At 31.2% G+C, this 18,759-nt stretch overlaps 1 protein-coding gene across 6 annotated transcripts in view; it reads right to left on the bottom strand.

The window, feature by feature from the left end:
- Adgrl3 (adhesion G protein-coupled receptor L3) overlaps positions 1-18,759 on the bottom strand; it is a 395,548-nt gene that overhangs the window by 54,561 nt on the left and 322,228 nt on the right. For all 6 annotated transcript variants that reach the window (XM_076865221.2, XM_076865222.2, XM_077110223.1 and 3 more), the window contains 2 exons: positions 12,679-12,745; positions 10,758-10,849 (listed from right to left, as the gene is read on the bottom strand). In XM_076865221.2, coding sequence (XP_076721336.2) covers positions 10,758-10,849; positions 12,679-12,745 — 159 coding nt within the window. The remainder of the gene's footprint in view (positions 1-10,757; positions 10,850-12,678; positions 12,746-18,759) is intronic.

The following is an 18,759-nucleotide window of genomic DNA, read 5'->3' as shown; positions in this document are numbered from 1 at the left end:
CAATAGTTTAACCTCTCATGACTAAAATAAAAAGAATTCCTATAAAAATGCCAAAGGATGGGATTTGAGGAGCTTATGGATTGACAAACATATCCATGAGCCTGGGAAAGAGAGGGCATGCAAGTTGGCCCTCTTCTGCCATACAGTGCTGTATACACTTTTTCCATTTGACAGTTCCTGAGTTTCATTTTTTTTTTTTAAATAATAAAACTGTACTCTTGAGGACGGCATGTTCTGTGAGTTGTTCTATTGAATTATTGAACATGAAGAGTGTTGATGGGGACTCCTAATTTATAAAGTATAACCAAAAGTGTGGGTATGCTGGGCACCTCATTTGCAATAGGTGTCGGAAGTGAGGGCAGTCTGTGAAGCTGAGCCCTTAACTGTGGATTCTGTGCTAACTCTGTGAAAGTTAGTGTCAGAACTGAATTGAACCCTTGGACATCTAGTTGGTATTGGTGCACTGGTTGCTGTGTGGAAAAATGACATGTATTTGGTACCTTAAGTGGTGATGGGAAATATCACGCAAATACATAAAAATGAGTATATGAAATGGCATATTATGATGACACTAAGTTATTACCAACTTTTTAGTACAATTCTATTTAGTCTATTTTCCACATATATAACTATTTCTCTGAAACAAAAACATTCACTTATATCTAAAAATTATATTAGCTCACAACCATCTTATAAATTATGCTTAATACAATTTTATAAAATATTGCTTTTTATTTTATATTTTGGAAGAGAGCTAAATAAAATATTTTAAGGTATCAATATTTATCTGATCATTACTTGAAGGAAAAGGAATTTTGTGACTTAGAATTTTTTAATATTTTTTTCCAGTTGTAGTTGGACATAATACCTTTATTTTATTTATTTATTTTTTTGTGGTGCTGGCTTAGGATCGAACCCAGAGCCTCGCATATGCCAAGTGAATGATCTGCTGCTGAGCCCCAGCCCCAGCCCCAGCTTAGTAATTTTTTTGGTGATATTCTGCAAACTTATAACTTATTAATTTTATTTCTTAAATTCATAAAATTATACAAAAAAGTTACTAAATATGCTTGCATGTAACAGATTTGTATTTGCTAACAAGGTCTTTGGACTTTTACAAACTATTATTTGTATAATACAAATATACACATATGCAAATATGTGCATGTATTCATACATATATAATACTGATATAAGTAGATTTTATAATCAGAACATTAATTTTATAAACATTACATATATATTAACATATAAAATTGAAAGCAAAAAAATAAAGAAGTGAAAACAATATTGTAATAATTATATTTTCAAGCCTACATAACTTTGTTTTCTAGGCAGATAAATGTTTATGAACATACTGAGCACTTATTATTTATGAGTCATGATAATTTATTTCATTATTGTAAAAGAAAACATCTGCTAGTTAATGAGTTAGCAGTACTCAGTCATAATATCATCACATAATAGATGAAGTGTTCTGCCTGTGCTCCTTATTGAAGAACAGCCTCCACTATACGCTTTATCCCATCTTCCCTTGCCTATTTAAATTGAAAATTAATTAAATTTAGATATTATGCAACTTTCTTCACTCTTCATGATCAACAAATATTCTATTCTTATCAAATAAAGGAATAGGCTATAATACATCTCATGCTTAAAAACTAACCAATAAACAAAACACCTTCCTGTACCTGACATCTTTCTCCAGCTATTACATTTCTGAGCTCTTATTTATAGAAAAAGGCTTGAAAAAAGTTGTCTTTGTGTTTTTTAACTCCTCTCCTCCCTTTTCCCCTGGAATTCACTCATATAAGGCTTCACAAGCTTTACCAAAACAGCCTTCGTCAAGTTCACCAAAGACCTCCATGTTACCAAATTCAGTGGTCAAGACTAAACTCTCATCTAATTTGAAAACTTGATTCACTTACCTTCCAAGATCTCTTGCTTTCTTCCTCTATATCAACTGCTGCTACTTCTGAATCCACTGTGCAGGTTTGGCATCTCTAAGATCTCCATAAATTGAAGTGCCAAAGTGTTACACTCTATGGTCCTCTTATATTCTGGGTCTACTCTCAATCCCATTATCTTAACTAGCCTCGGCATTTTAAAATAAAGTCTACTCTATCCCATTCTTCCAAGGTTGTAGGCAGTAGCAGATTCTTCATGGATTTGAGGAATAGTCAAAGAGAGGATTTGAAGAATTAGAAAGAATTTGGATGTGTCGACTAGAGCATACACGTGGCTTTATGTGAGGCCCCACACAGTATAGAATCCAGCTGAGAGTAGGGAGAGAAGGAAAATAAGCAATGAACCAGGAGATACATCTTGGCACTGAAGCCTCAAAAGTTGAATTCACACCTGTCTGTCTTAATAGTTTTTAAATGTCTATCTGTCAAAAAGGGAGGTTAATACTTGTTTTAATTATTGTTATTTAGTTTCCTAAGCTACATAATTTATGATGATGTCCCTATCCCACCCAGAGGCACTGACCTAGTCTCCTTTGCCAGATCTTTGTCTTCCTAGACTCCCTTACAGTAGGGAGTCATGTGATTCAGACTTGTGATGCCAGTAAGGGTGTTTGGAAGAAGTTTCTACCTTGACCATACATCAGTGAGAAAAGAACATAAGAACTTGTTTTCTTTTTTTCCTGTCTTTGAAAACAGCTGCTGAACGATATGTTACCTGGAGCTGAAAAAGTCATCTTTGGACCACAGGATGACACAATAAATGGCAAAGCCAACATGCTGAAGATGATCAAAGCCTGTAAGGGCATAGGTTCTTGCTGCCATTATTGAGCTTTGGAGTCAACTCTAGAACAACCTCTCCTTGGATTTCATGTTCCATAAATCATCCTTACGATTTAGGTATTTATATTTTCAGAAGTAATCATCTCAACAGATACATACTTTCTAGTGACTAGTAAGAGGAACTCATTGAGCTGGAAAATCATTGCAATTTTTTTACTATATATGTATACCATTTTCACTATTTTATGTTCTTGAAACCATCTCACTTTTCTTATTTTAATGTTTTAAAAGGAAATATATAACTGCCATAAGTAAAAATACAGAATAATTTAATTTGCCAATTCAGAAAGTAATAAAGATGTGTAAAATGAAGTCATTTTTGAAAATAGGTAAAACATAGCAACTCTAAGTACAAAAAGTTAAAATTTATACACTGAGGACTCCAAGTTGTATCTCTAGCTTTCATTACTTCTACTGCCTACTCAACATCTGCACTAAGATATCTAGTAAAGTTACTTGATAAAAAAAAAAAAAAAAAAAAAAACCTGTTCCTTCTGTAACTGCACTTCCATCATGATTTTCCTCATATCAGCAGTAACTTAATTAGTTTCCCAGGCTAAAACCATTGAAGTCCACTCAATTTTTTTTCTCTTAGGGTTTATATAAAATCAATGAATGAAATTTATAAGTTCTATCTTCATAATTTTGGTACTTTTAGGAGCTAAGAGTTTAGTTCAGTGGTAGATGACATGCTCAGCATATCAGGGGACCTGGGTTCAATTTGACCAGGACACCACTGTCCCCTCAAAAGGAACACTTCTGATTTATGAAATAAATGAATGAACAATTAAATATAAAATTCAAATCCACATTCCTACATTAAAAATTAAGTAAAATATATGAATAATAAGGAACACAAATATGATTTAATTGCAACTATTCTCAGACTTCTTCCACTCTTCTGAAAATTTATGCTTAACTATTTTCAGGGGAAAAACTATAGTCTAATGAATTGGTAATTCAGACTAATTCTGATTTTCAAGCTTTCTTAGTTTGTACATTCCTGGTGGAATATAAAAGTAATCTGAGTACAAGCCCTATTAAAAGAACAAAGGGGCTGCTCATTTTTATAGTAGCATTATTTACAAGACATTTCCCCCTTAGGTGTTCTTTCAGTTTTTCTCATCCTTAGACAGCAATTACTCTCCTATATCTGATATCAACCTAATTATTTTTGAGAAAATTTAAACAATAGTTGGGTATCAAGTTGTGGTGCACAACAGTTCCAGTGTACCTATGGCACTTATCCTTCAAACTGTTTTTCTCAAATGTCAGCTTTCAGTTTATGAATAGAGGGATGCATAAAATACTGATTCCTAGAAATATAGGAATTTTAATGCATCTTAACAAAACCCCTAAAAAACAGACCAGTTTTTTTTATACTTTAGGATATTGAAAACAAAACAAAAACACCAAAAAGTGCACACTGCACTGAGAGACTGGCAATACACCTGCTGAATACACAGTCTTGTGAATCAGTGGTTGAAACTGTTTCCCCCCCCACCAAAGTAGTGATGGTTAAATGCTTGTAAAGGCTGAATTTAAGGTAATCACCAAAGAACTAGCTATCCTAGAAAGGTCTCAACTTGTTTGAAGCAACTTAGTGATGTCATAACAATCCAAAGAACTACAGTGTTGTTTGGATCATATCACTCTTCAAATATGCCTGATATTTATGATAATATTAAGGTACATTTCCAGTGATGTGCAGCCACCCAGCAAGAAAATGAAAGAACATCAGGAGAAAAGTGGTAAAAAACATTGTATTCACTTTCAGAATCCTCTTAAAGTCTATTTTATCTTATAATAATGAATAAAGTTGGTTAGACTTTTGGCTCTGAGCACTAAGGAATTCACAGAATATATCAGTATTGAGAAGAATGTTTGATTAAAATCAGGTAAACACATTTTCGGTGTATCATGTTCACTTAATTTTTTTAGGAGAGGTAACAATTTTTAAGCAGCATTTCTAAATATTTAAAATAATTAGAAGTCTGTGAAATTTTAATTTTAATTTGTAGTTGTGAGGGTGAAACAACCTATAAATAAAATCAATTATATAGAGAAGTTAGCAAATTTTTAGAAGTTTGCATGGACTATTTTGAGCTCCATTTTTAAAGAACAAAATCAATATTTCAAAAAGTTTTTTCAGTAGCTAATAGTTTAATAAGAATGTCCTAATTTTTTTTCTCAAAATTCATCTGGAAAACTATGAAGATAAACATTTTTATCAACTCCAACTCCAAACTAGATTTACTGTTTTCAAAAGAGTTGGAACTTTTTTAGGTTATTACTCTCAGTACAGTTTAAAGACAATTTTGAATGTAGCCTACATATATACTTACATAAAGGCTATCTATATCTTTTTTAAAAGTTTGTTTGTTTTAATTAGGTATGTATGACAGTAGAGTGCATTTTGATTCATTGTACACAATTACAGCACAACTTTACATTTCTATGTTTCTACACAATGTAGCATCACATCATATGTGCAGTCATACATGTACCTAGGGTAATGATGTCCATCTCATTCCACCATTTTTCTTGCCCCCATGTACCCTCCCTACCCGCCTCCCCTTTGCCCAGTCAAAGTTCTTCCATTTTTCCCATGCCTTCCCTCTCCCCATTATGGATCAGTATCCACTTATCAGAGAGAACATTCATCTTTTGGTTTTTTGGGATTGGCTTACTTCGCTTAGCATGATATTCTCCAACTTCATCCATTTACCTGCAAATGTCATAATTTAATTATCTTTTAATGCTGAGTAATATTCCATTGTGTATATATATCACAGTTTTTTCTCCATTCATCTAATGAAGAAAATCTTGATATATTAATATGAATGAAAAATATAAGCATTAAAATACTCTTATAAGAATGTTGTATTTTTCAAGATTATGTTTATTTGCTTTTCTGCCTTCATTTCTTTAGATCCCAAACACCTTAACTCCATAACTTATTAATGTAATATTCATCAAGCTGAATTATTTCTGACTTAATTGTTTCTACCAACATTTAGAAACACAGTCCTCAAAGTAAAGGTTACCTTCTTAATAAATAGAGTAAGTTATGGGTATTGTTAAGGCTTAAAATTTCTCTATTTGTCCCTGAAGCTATTCAAAAGCCTTCTTAGATTTATTTACATGTGGCAGGTGTCCAAGCTCACAGAGGATGCTTTTCCCCCCTTCCTTTCAGAACTATCTACAGAGCCTGCTATTTATTAATCAAATGAGCATTTCACCCCTGGAGCCAATTCTTTCATAATAGGATAAGTTTGTCTTAAAAACATAAAGCATCATATCATGCATAATTTTTAATGACACCATATGGTAAACAAAGCTAGTCATATTCTAATGGGATATTGAAGGGAGTGTGAGTAAAGCTTCACTGTGAAAAATACAAAGAAACAAAGGGAGCAGAGTATCCAAATGGAATGGTTAAAAATAAGCAAATCATCCTATATGAGTACCAAATTAATGCTTTACCTATGTGTGACATTTAATATCACAAAACTCTACAAAATGGATATACTTATTCCCAATTCAGAGTAGAAACTGACTGAGGGTGTGATAGAATTTGCCAAGGTCATACAACCATCATAGGATGGAAAAGAAATTCAAACCCAGGTGGGTCAGATGCTTAAGATCCTATTTCAAAATAAAATAAAAGGGCTGGGGATATAGCTCAGTGGTAGTGCACATCCCTGGAATGCATAAGGATGTGGGATTAAATCCCAGTACTGTTAAGAAAAAATGTTTTAAATATTTTTAACAATAAATGTGGGTAATTACAGAAAGTACTTTTAAAGGTAAATATCAAGTATTCTAGAAGCTTCTTATAAATTCAAGTTTTACATGTCATCATACATGTAAACATATAAGTTAGTTAATTCCATCTGGCAACAATTCATTAATTGTTTTGTTCATATTTACATACATTATTTTTAATTAGGTTAGATTTTAGCTATAATCACTGAAAGCTCCAATTTCAATCTGTGAGAAACTCAACTAGAAAATTCAAATGAATTACCTCTTTCCCCTAAGTATAATTACTTATTCTGATGAAGAGAGACAAATGACATGTAAGCAGTCAGCAAATGGACATGTGTTATTCAACTTAATTACTTTTTTAGATAAACCTGAGATTTGGTATACTTTATTTCCTTTGTAATCATGTACTATCATACTTCACTCTATTGTTTATTTTATTTGAGAGTATATCATTAATATAGCAATGAGTCAGCAAAACAAATGTTCTCTATTAACATGAAAGGAATTTATTATGATGACCCTGAAGTTAGTTTAGAATAAAGGAATAATCATGTTATTTTTGTAAAGAAAGAAATAATATCTAAATTTCTTTGGCTAAACAGGAGTCAGTCATGCATAGTGTCAGGGAAGAAAACATCAATAGAGAAACAGCAGAAATCAGACTTGGGCAAAAGAGAGCACACCTAGAGCAGCCAAAGGTCCATGGTACAAAATGAAGGTAAAGAAGAAAGGGGTACCAGATTAGGAAGGCTCAATAACCTGTGTTGGGACTGTGGACTTTAAGAGTAATGGGACTCTTTGAGGAGATTTACCCCAAATACTTGCATGATTAGATTTAATGTTTTCAAGAGATCTCTCTAGCTAGTGAGAGTAGGAGCAAGAATCTGAGTAGAGAAATTAGACCATTGCCATGATGTTGCCAAAGAAGAGAGTAGCTTAAAGCAAATGCTAACAAGAAAAAATAAGGAGAAACAAGAATATTTTAGATAAAGGAGGTGTGTGTGTGTATGTGTGTGTGTGTGTGAAAGAGAGAGAGAGAGAGAGAGATAGAGAGATAGAAAGAGAGAGAAATTATCAAGAGCAATAAAGATTTGATGAATGAATTATTTTAGAAAGACTTCCCAAAGACCTTATATTTGAAGTTTTTTCTTCAATATACTGAACAAGGTGGTCCATGTTGTTCATCACTTTACAAAAATACATTTAAAAAACTAAAAATAAAAACCAAAAATAACGAAAACAAACTTTTATGCCCTTTCATGTTTACTAAATAATAAAAAGTAAAGATTTACAGGTAAAATAAAACTTTATCTTTAAAACACTCACACAGCACTCATATCATGTCCAAACACATTTTATATAGATAATTTTTCTTGTTAAAAAGTATAGATTTTATGTTTTGGCTAATATTTAAAATTATTTTTATTCTTAAATACTAATTTTCTTCTTGGTTGTATCCTTTTGATTTCTTTCCAACCAATTCTTACAGAGTTAATAAAAAGTATTTAAGAAAATGAATTATCCTTCAGAGTTTGGAAAATGCCTTTCAAATCTCTCTTCGGTAATTCCCCTTAACCTGCAGAAGACCATCTTTCTTACTTTTTTGATGAAAGTAGGTAGAAATTCCTTAAGTTACTCACAGTCCTACACTGTTCTACTACAGAACCACATCTGTTTTTATTTATTTCGTCCATTCTCAGTGGAAGAAGTCTCTCCTAGTTTGGTGGAAGTGTTCTTCCTGGAATACAGCTGGAGTGGAAATGCTCTTTCATGGTTCTAGATGCATACCCTACATTAACTCAAGTCATAACTACAGTGATTCCATTACTTCCTTGCTTATATTCTTAACCTTCCTCAATGGTTCTTTCTCATCAGTATATCCTTATTCATGTTTCTTCCATCTAAAATCATTCTCTATACTCCAACAACTATCCGATTTCTCTCCTTGTCAAATTTTTGAGAAGCATCATCAGAACCTCTTTATATTCCTCTGTTCATTTGATAATCAGTTCACTTTCATTATTGTACCATTGTGAAGATGAAAAGAAGACTCAGCAAAGCTAAACACTTTCCAGATGCTATAAAAAAGCAAATAATTTAGAATTCAAATCAAGATATTCTCATTTAAGGTTTTATTTTGCTGTATGATATAAAGCTTGATGCCATCAATGCCATTAAATGTAATTATTGACTTTTGTGTATTTGACTGCTCTTTTAAACATTAATATCAACCCACATTACCCAAATAAATGCACGTAAATGATGAACAAATTAATCCTTTAAAATGTTTGTCCGTACAGAGCACAAGTTCTAAAGTTCAGGGTAAGTTAAGGTCTTTACCTTTCCAAAACTGGACAAAAAGTTAAGAAATTCCTAAAAAGAATACTTGAAGAATAGGTCAAAAATGAGTCAATTTTCTAATTTTTAACCTGACAGAATGTTACATAAATATCAAAGTTCATTAACTTCTTTCTGAGAGTACTTTAAAAAAATAAATGATAATTATTGTTTTTAAAATGTAATTTATAGCAATTTGAGAAAAGTATGATGCAATAAAGAAAATATATTTTATGTGGCTATTTAACTTATCTAAATTCAGTAGGAACAGTGAGTGTATGAAACTAACACTGTATTTTAGAAAGAAAGTTTAATTGCACATAATTCAATAATATTATGATGATTATCTCAACAAACCAAAATTATAAATTACAAAGGTTACTAATCCTAGTAGATAAATCCTAGTTTGTGCCATGATTTTTTATTTTTCCACTTAATATCAATAAATTTATCACTGACACATTTAGTGTATTATGCTTTCCTATAAACACTCATTGAGGAACAGCTATACGGATCAGAAACTATGTCAGAAAGTGAATGTAGAAAGATGGAAAATGGGTAACATAACTGCTGTCTGAAGTTGTTTAAGGATAACGTCAATAGCATACAAAAGTCACAACTGATCTCACAAAACTTCTCAAAGGATATTCATTTAATGAAATTGTTTATCTAAATTAATACACAATATAGGCAAATTATGTGAAATGCAATTTGAACTTATGATATCAAGGATAAATGGCTAATGCACATCTCAAAATTACTATCTTTTTCAAATGTTGGGAACTCTAAGCAAAGTTGAATTTTTTTGCTATGCTAGGAATTCTACTATTTTTTCTTAGAAAATGTAAACCAGCTACTTTTTGTGTAAATCAAATTCTCGGTAGTGTTAAAAAGTAAGGTAAACATTTTCATATCTCTACATGGTTAGGACTTTCTGAGCATAGAAAATGGAATTCAGTATAAAGGACAAAGTTTGAAAATGAAAAGATGATTGAACAGAAAGAAACTTCTGGAGAGAGTTACCTTCTAGGAAGTTGCATTAATATTTCAAAGAGGATAAAGCACTAAGCCATATCTTTATATTTCAAAGAAAAGGTTGGGCATCCCTATTAGAAAATCCAAAATCTGAAAGCTACAAAATTCAAACATGATGCACAAAAATTTTCAGATTTTGGAGTACTTTAGGTTTTTGACTCAGATGAGGGACTTTCAACTAGTGAAGTCTATGAAAATATTCCAAAATTTGAGAAACTTCAAAATCTGAAACATTTCTGTTCCCAAACATTTCAGATTAGGGATCCTCAATCTCACTTGTTTACATTTAGGATGTTTCTCTCCCTCCCTCAGGAGAGGGGTACAACTAATTAACCGCTCCTATTTAAACAGCAGATTCATAATTTCAGGGGTTTTCTCCTGTGGTGTAAAATTTCCCCTTCTGATACCTGTAGGAACCACCATCCTGACCTGGACATGTTGCCCTAAAGGAGAATGTGGAGTCCAGAGTAAACAATGCACTATTGCTCTACAAAATCACAGTCTGGCCTGTTCTAGAAGCTTTCTGCTTGTTTTCAGGACAAAGTGAATATAGGTATTAAAAATGTATACTACTTTAAGTTAGGGTTTAGAGAAAAAAGAGTGTCTTTTTGAAGAGATAACTTCATTATACTTATTTTTGGGTATATCAGTTCATTTCAATAATAAATAAATAGTCAAATACTGGAAAGACAGTACATTGATCTTCAATATCATTTTGCCATATTATTTCGATGCAAGAAAAAGCAGAATAGTATAATAGTACAAATGTAAGGTCATCTGTAGAAAACAAAAATTAAAATCACTTACTTGATGTTATCAAGGCAGCCTGATTCTGGTTTCAGTATAGCAGTATGATGAAACATTTTATATAAAGCAATCCCAAGGAAGATTACATTAAGCTGGAAAGCAAAAGGTAATGTTATGCAGCATAACCATGGTAGAAAAAAAAAGCAAGTCTATTCTCTGTAACAAATGAATTGTTCTGGGAAATTAGCTCTCAGTACACTTTTAAAGGAACTGGATCACAGATGACTGCTTAGTATTTTAGCAAAGGCAAGAAGCCAGTTTGGGGAATCAGGATACCACTGAGTTACACAGCACTACTATGCCAAATACACATAAATATAAAATCAGCAGCCATTAGGAAGAGGCTGTGGAAATTCTGAAATAACTCAAAGTCTAGTGTATGTTTTTTAAAAAACCAACCAACCAAACAAACAAAAAGCAATAATTATTCTAAGAACACTATTTCTGTACTTGAAGCATATCTCCAAATTTATTATTTAGATATACATTTTCAAATGTAATATTATAAAATACAAATACTAAGATCAACAGGGATCATATCTGAATAGATTATGCCAAAAAATGAAAAAATTCTGATTAATTTCTGATGCTGTAACAAACAAATATTAAATAGAGGGAATCCTCAAGATATTGTTATATAACTGAAACCAGAGAAAATATATGAGTTAGAACAAAACACCCCAGTATAAATTACCTATATTACCTACATGAATACTCTACAGAAAATACCATATTGAATTGTCCTTTACTGCTTGATTGGCTTATATTTTCCACAACTTGGGACTGGTAGGGACTAGGAAAGTCCAATTAAAAATCCCACTGAAATTCTATAATACAGCATCACAATTTTTTAAAATCAATCATCCCTAAATTAAAAAAACTATCAAAAGTGAAAGTTTAAAAAAAATTCATTAGATGATGAAAAACTGATTAAAGTCATTAAACTGACTCCACTTGGTAGAAAAACCTGATCTGTATTGACATAAGGTTTTTATGTCAATTATTCTACTTGCTCTTACTTTTCCTGCTTTCTATTTCTCTTTTTTTTTTCTGTTAAAATGTTGCTCTTTGATTATAGAGTACTACCTAGACAGAACTATGAGTAATGGTCAATGTGTTTAATTTGGGGCAACTGCATAGTGCCCACTAGAGATGTCATGTAATATGCACTATATGTATTATATTGCCTTTCCAAAGTCTGAAACATTTTAAATTCCAAAATACATCTGGACTTAAAGATTTCAGATTAAAAAAAAACTGTAGAACTATATTTTATTCAGTCATAGGGCTAATATTTTACTTCCAAAATTGAATAACGTTGTATTTTTGTAAACAATGATATGGATAAATTTTATCTAAAGTAATATAAATATTAGAAATCAAGATATCATGATATCATGAAACTAAAAATAAAAAAGGAAGAATTATTCTAGGATGCATTCCTAATTAAGTTGTACCATTTTTAAGTAAAATCCTTTTGAATTTTAAAGATTTAAAAGTTTATATAAAAACAAAACTGGAAGGAATAGTCTGGTATTATCCTACTTTTCCAATTCTTGTCCATTCTCAAATCAAATTATCCTAAAGAAAAAGAATACAAAAAATCTGTGGTCACAGTTATAGCCATCACTCTTTAACTATCTATAAAAATCAAAGGGATTATGACGAATTGGACTCCTGAGTAGCAATACATGACATAAACTCTTGCAAATGCTTGTTTTCTTTTCCCACTGATTTTGATGAACTATTTTATAATATACAAGCAGACTATAATGACTATCTAATTGCTTGAGTTATATAGGGTCAAATAAGTACATGCTTTCCCCAAATTAACCTATGTAAATTAAACATAGTTAGTATAGGGATAGTGAAAGTTTTATTTCTTGACCTGGGAAACACATAGTTAATTAGGAGTTCTCACCATAATTATCAAGGTCGCTGGTCCTATAAAACTCCAAATGAAGTAAGTGTCAAGTCGGAGCCAACATCTGCAATGAAACACAAGGGAGAGAGGCATTCAAGGACTGGGCATGGGACATACATCAAGAGAGAGCAAGTGACAGAGAAGAATGTGAGCTGCAAAGCATTCCACTGGGAGACAGGAAATATTACATTGCTTGTTCATTTAAATGCTGAATTATGTGCCCAATTTCTGACAGCACTATTGATGGAGTAAGATAATTACCCCTGGAGGAAGCAGAAAAAAATGGCAGTGGGCCTTTTTGCTAAGGCCTTTTGTGTCTGTCATAGAAACCTAAAAAAAAAAAAAAAGAAAAAAGAAAAAAGAAAAAGGAAGAAAGGAAGAAAAAAGGGAAAGAAAAAGCCATACACATAGCCATTAAGACAAGTAGCTTTAAGCTATCCTTTTCTCTCCAATTACAGAGCTACATAACCTGTCTATCAGCTGTCAGGCAAAGTGACATTTTCCTGACAGGAAGATCTGAGGAAATTCAGTACAAAAAAGAAATAAATTTGGTTTCAGAAGATTGAAGTTTAATTAGGTTGGGCAGTCAACCTTTGAGAGTTCTCTAGTCTTAAAAAGTGCATTGTTACTGCCCATACTTCTGGGGTTGCAAATGATCCTTAGCATCCCATGAAGTTGATTCATGGCCTAAAAGTAAATTATTAATCACTTAATTTCAGCCACATTTAATACTCCTCCAATTCTTAAAGCCTCTGGGAAATTACATTTCATTCTTCAGGATGACAGGAAGACAAAGTGGAAGTGACTAGTTATAAGAAAGATTAATGTAAAATTTGAGCAAATTACATTTGATGTTAAAAATAATATCTTAAATTATTTGCCATTTTGCTATATTGAGGAATAATTAAAAAGAAAACATCTCCAGTAATACATATTCAAGAGTGTTCTACTATGTGGTCTAAACCTTCAAATCCTAAGGACTTCAATATTCCTGTGATTATATAAATGTTACTCAAACCTAAGCAATAATAGAATACCAGAAAAGGTATTAAGAGAGGAATCTATAAATACCCATTCATAAATTAATTGATAAACTATTATCTATTTATGATGAAATGTTATAAAACAGTTTTAAAAAAGAAGTGATCTACATGTCAACACAATGAATTTTAAAAGTTGAGTAAGCAGTTGAGGATGTAGCTCAGTGGTAGAATGCTTGTTTAGCATGTGCTAGGATCTGGGTTCAATCCTTAGCAACACCAAAAAAAGAAAAAAAAAGTTGAGTGAAAAAAATAAAGGTAAGGTGAAGAATATATATCATATACATATTAAATACACAGATACACACACACGTATATATGGTGCATATATAGACCATATCATACATACACACTATACATATGAATACTACCCACTAATATTTTATAATTTTGATAGATACATACGTTGCAATAGTTTATTGGAAAGGAAAAAAAAATCAAAGTCATGTTAGTTGTCATTGCTTACATGAGAGTAGAAAGGATTAGAAGTAGATCAAATTGGCGTTATCATAGGGATTACTCTACTACTAATTGTAAGTATATATGCCAAACTAACAGTTTAAAATCTGAATGATGGGGTCAGTGGTCTTTATTCTGGTTATATATTTTTCATTTTTCTATAACTTTTAAATAATTATAGAAAAAATTAAAAGCCAGGTTTTAAGCCAAAATAAGGAAGGGGAGGGGGACTCATGAAAAGTCAATTTCAAAAGAACATCTTGCCTTCCTCTATTAAGTTAAATACATGTAAACTAATTTCAAGAGATGTAAAATTGGCATTCCAATAAGAGACTACCAATTCATAGGTTTTACATGAATAATTTGTTTTATTCTAAATAAACATAATAATTGTGCTTGAGAAAATGCATTTAGTGAAGCAATAAATACATGAGTTATTAAACATTCATTTGTTTAAAGAATCAGTATCCTTTTATTGTGATAGTGTCCAAAAAAGTTGGTCATAGAAAACAGATGTGTGGTGCTGCCTATAGGCAGAAACAAATTGGATGACTTAAAGTGGAAATATGATCATTGTCTTCATTCTACCATATACTACTAAGGATATATTACATTATACCACTCTTAGGGTATGTGTATGTGTTTGAGTGACATAATATCTCTAGTGGAGAATAGGCAGAACTTCATGGATGTCTCTGGGTTCTCAAAAAAAAAGTAGGGACATTTTCTCAAATTAGACTACATACACATACCCACACATACACACACAGCACAACAATGTTGCTGAAATTATAGCAACATGATACAATACTAATAATACACTGAAGAATAAATGTTAATAGCATAGCCCTTGTCTGTCAGTCAAACAAGTTTTGGAAAGGAAACATGAGAAATGAAGCATATTTTTAGTAAATTCTTTCTATAGAAAAATATGCTTCAAGATCTGAAAAGTGTTATTTCACAGGTTAAGGACTTATGCAAATAACTTTAATTAAAATATTAATGACTATAGAATTCAAAAATTTCAAAATTATCCAAAATTATCTTTATATAAAATAATATCATTAAATTGTGGCCATACAAATCTTTGTTTGAAAACAATCTCAGCTTAGCAAATGCTCTATTTGAAAATGTGTTTTCAGCATAATGATATCCCCTAAATGTGAAAGTAAAATTAGAAATTGTTTTATTCTTTAAGAAAATTCTTCAATATCTATTTGGTATAATACATTTAAATTTCCTTCAGAATTGAATAGTGAGAGAGGCAATATGAAATACTTAAAATATACTAAGTAAATCAGCCCTCCATGAGGGCTGTCTGGGCTTTACTATCTCCTGGAAGACTGTGTGGCAAGAATGCATTTTCTAATTTGATTGCCATATGGCCACACCTGCTGTTGTTTTTGGCTCCATGCTGGCTTCCTCAGAGCTTTGTCTATTTTGTCTCTTTCCCATTTACCTACCTTAATAATTTGCATGATTCCTGCCCCAGTTCATTGTGCAATATTGAAACAGTTCACCTTGGCTTTGAAGTGAAGACAGGTTTTATATGGGATACACACACACACACACACACACACACACACACACACACACACATTTATACACATATATGCCAGGGCACGTATATTCCACCTCATAATATTCTATCAATCTGGCCACTAAGTATCATTTGAACAGAATTCAACATGTGGTTATTGGTTAAGAGAAGACCATGTCAGATTATTAGACAAAACTAGAGAAACATTTTATCACACTAAAAAAAAAATAATAATCAGCTTACAAATGACCAAGTATTCCTGCTATTGAAAAATAAGGTGGTTTATCTGAAATATATCTTCCTAATAACATTGAACTTATGAAATTAGTAATTTTGATAGGTCACTCTTGTTTGATTTTTAAAATATACCTCAATTTCTCTTTTAAACATAAAATCTAATCAGAATACATGGAATCTATACATCTTATTTTTTTTTTAAAGTGTTATAACAAAAGATATGTCCTAGGGTTAAAAAACTAAATGCATTCTGACGACATAACATCTTTATTTGAATACTAAAATCCTTTCAATGTCAAGTATATTTTAGAATTCAAAGGAGAACTTGTCATATAACACAGACCTTGACTTGTCTTTTGCTTCATTCATACAATTCACATATATGTCATTTAAATTATTTCTACAGCATTTTTTTCAAATACTAAAAGCAACATAATGTTATTTGTAAAATGCAGACTTACTGAATCAATAAGTTTCTTGGTCTCAATAGCCTAAAGAAGTAGTGCTAAGCCATTAAGGACAGATTGCTATTCTTTTCTGCAATTGTTCTATTCCCAAATGTAAGAAGCATCAATAAATTAATCATAAATGTGTTACCAATATCATTCTCCCATTTAAAAAGTCAATTACATAGCCAATGAATACCCCTTCATTGATTACTCAGAAAAGAGACAAACAAATTAAGATAATTTCTCAAAACAGGATAAACTATCTTCTCAGAATAGGACAACAGAAAATATTACTTCTAAAGTTTATTTTCTTCTATCTCCTAACCAACTCATCATTTTATTTTCATTAGTCATTTTAAAAGGCATGATTCTATATTTAAAAAATTATAAGGCCAACTACCTGACATATATAAGTGTCACCTAAAAATATATGTTTTACAATATTTTTGGATACCAATAATACTACCAGAGTGTAGGTTCTTATTCAAAGTCAGAAATGTAGTGCCATTAAGATGCTTTGGGACACTGTGTTTTGTTGTTAGATTAATTCATTCTGGTCAAAGCAGATGTCTGACTATCAACCAAAGTTTTCTGAAATAATGTAAATTAGCAGTGGTGTTTGCTTTACTTTCTACATGATGATAAACCACAGATTAAACTATCCATGGTGAGTCTTAAATATAACCAATAAACAATCTTTGGCTGCTATTAGACCATGAAATTTACAAGGCTTAATTATATCAAGCTGTTTATGAGAGTTTGTAAGCTATATAATCTCCTTTTCCCTAACATGTGCAGATATTTGTGCTTTATCTCTATCTGTCTATCTGACAAGTTTGGGAGAGTAAAGGAAGGAGGAAAGAGAAACAAGGCAAGAAAGAAAGAAGGGGAAAACAGATTGATATATATACACTTCAAGAATAATGAATCTATTTCTAACCTTAGTGAATAGTGCCTTAAGAATTTTTTTATATCATTTTTATCACAGTACTCTTCTCTTATGCATTTAATTGCAAAATAATTTGTGACCATACACATTGCATGAATTTTTTAAAAAATGTTGGGGACATACAGAAATGAAATTTGGTCAGTGTTAGTCAAGGCTAGGATTTAAATTCAGCCACAACTTTTAGATCTTCAAACTAAAAACTAGCTCTCACATATCAAATATAGGTTATATTTTCTTTATATCCTCAACATATTATTATTTTTAAAGGGAGTTTCTGTATTTCTCCAACAAAACACATCTTACATTCTTATGAGGGACTGCAAAGGTAAGAACAACACTACTATTTGATATACTCTGTTAATATTAAATGTTTGTGTATTTCCAATGAACCCTCTTGCATAAGTTAATAGAAAGTGTTATAAAAATTGCAATTATTGTTCAAAAAGTGGATACTTTTAAATATAACTTATTTTATAATTAAAAATAATGTTGCCAATCATAAATTTATACTTCTTCATTTTAAAAAAATAATAGAATCAGTGATAATAATAATTGCAATTTAATATATGGTTTTATAAGCCAGATACTTTACTTACATACATACTTCCATACACACACACACACACACACACACATGCCCATACAAATACCTAAGTATACGTGGATACAAAGATTCATATATTCACACCTACACTGTTAAACATTACAATTTTCTTGTAAGGTAATTATAATAACCCCCTATTTACAGATTAGGAAACTTAAACTCGGGGAAACTAAGATGACTTAAATGGAGCTATATGTACTTGAGCCTGAATTTTATTTTAGCCTACCTGATTCCAAAATCCTAATGGCAACTGGATGTTTCTCTAAGAAAATAAAAAGCCAAATAAAGCTGTAGTTTTTTTTTTTTGTTGTTGTTGTTTTTTTTTTTATGTGATGCTGGGGATTGAACCCACAATCTTGTACATGCAAGAAAATCTCTCTACCAACTGAGCTATATCCCTAGTCCAAAGCTATAGTTTTAATGATAAAAATAAATTCCCAATGAATTCATGAGAAATTAATGTGCTATGCATAATGCACAGGTTATTGAAATATGTCTTAACAAAAATATCCAAAAATTTTTCTAAATATAAATATAGATTAATAAAAATATTTCCCATTTTGGTAGTGAAAATTTAATATTATTAAACATCTTTACTGTAATATAATTTATATACATAAATCACTCATTTGAAGTATACAATGTAATTATTTTTAATATATTTGAGTTGAAAAGCTATCAGAATAAACTTATTTTACATTTTCATTGCACCTGTGAAACTCTGAAAATATCAAGTCATTCCCTTCGTCTACATAACTCTTGCCCGGCACAAAAACCCAATCCTTTTCCCACTATGTAGC

The sequence above is a fragment of the Callospermophilus lateralis genome, chromosome 8 (genome assembly GCF_048772815.1).
Source record: "Callospermophilus lateralis isolate mCalLat2 chromosome 8, mCalLat2.hap1, whole genome shotgun sequence".
Classification (NCBI taxonomy): domain Eukaryota; kingdom Metazoa; phylum Chordata; class Mammalia; order Rodentia; family Sciuridae; genus Callospermophilus; species Callospermophilus lateralis.
Note: the sequence above shows the minus strand (reverse complement) of the source record. Positions and strands in the feature narration are given on the sequence as shown.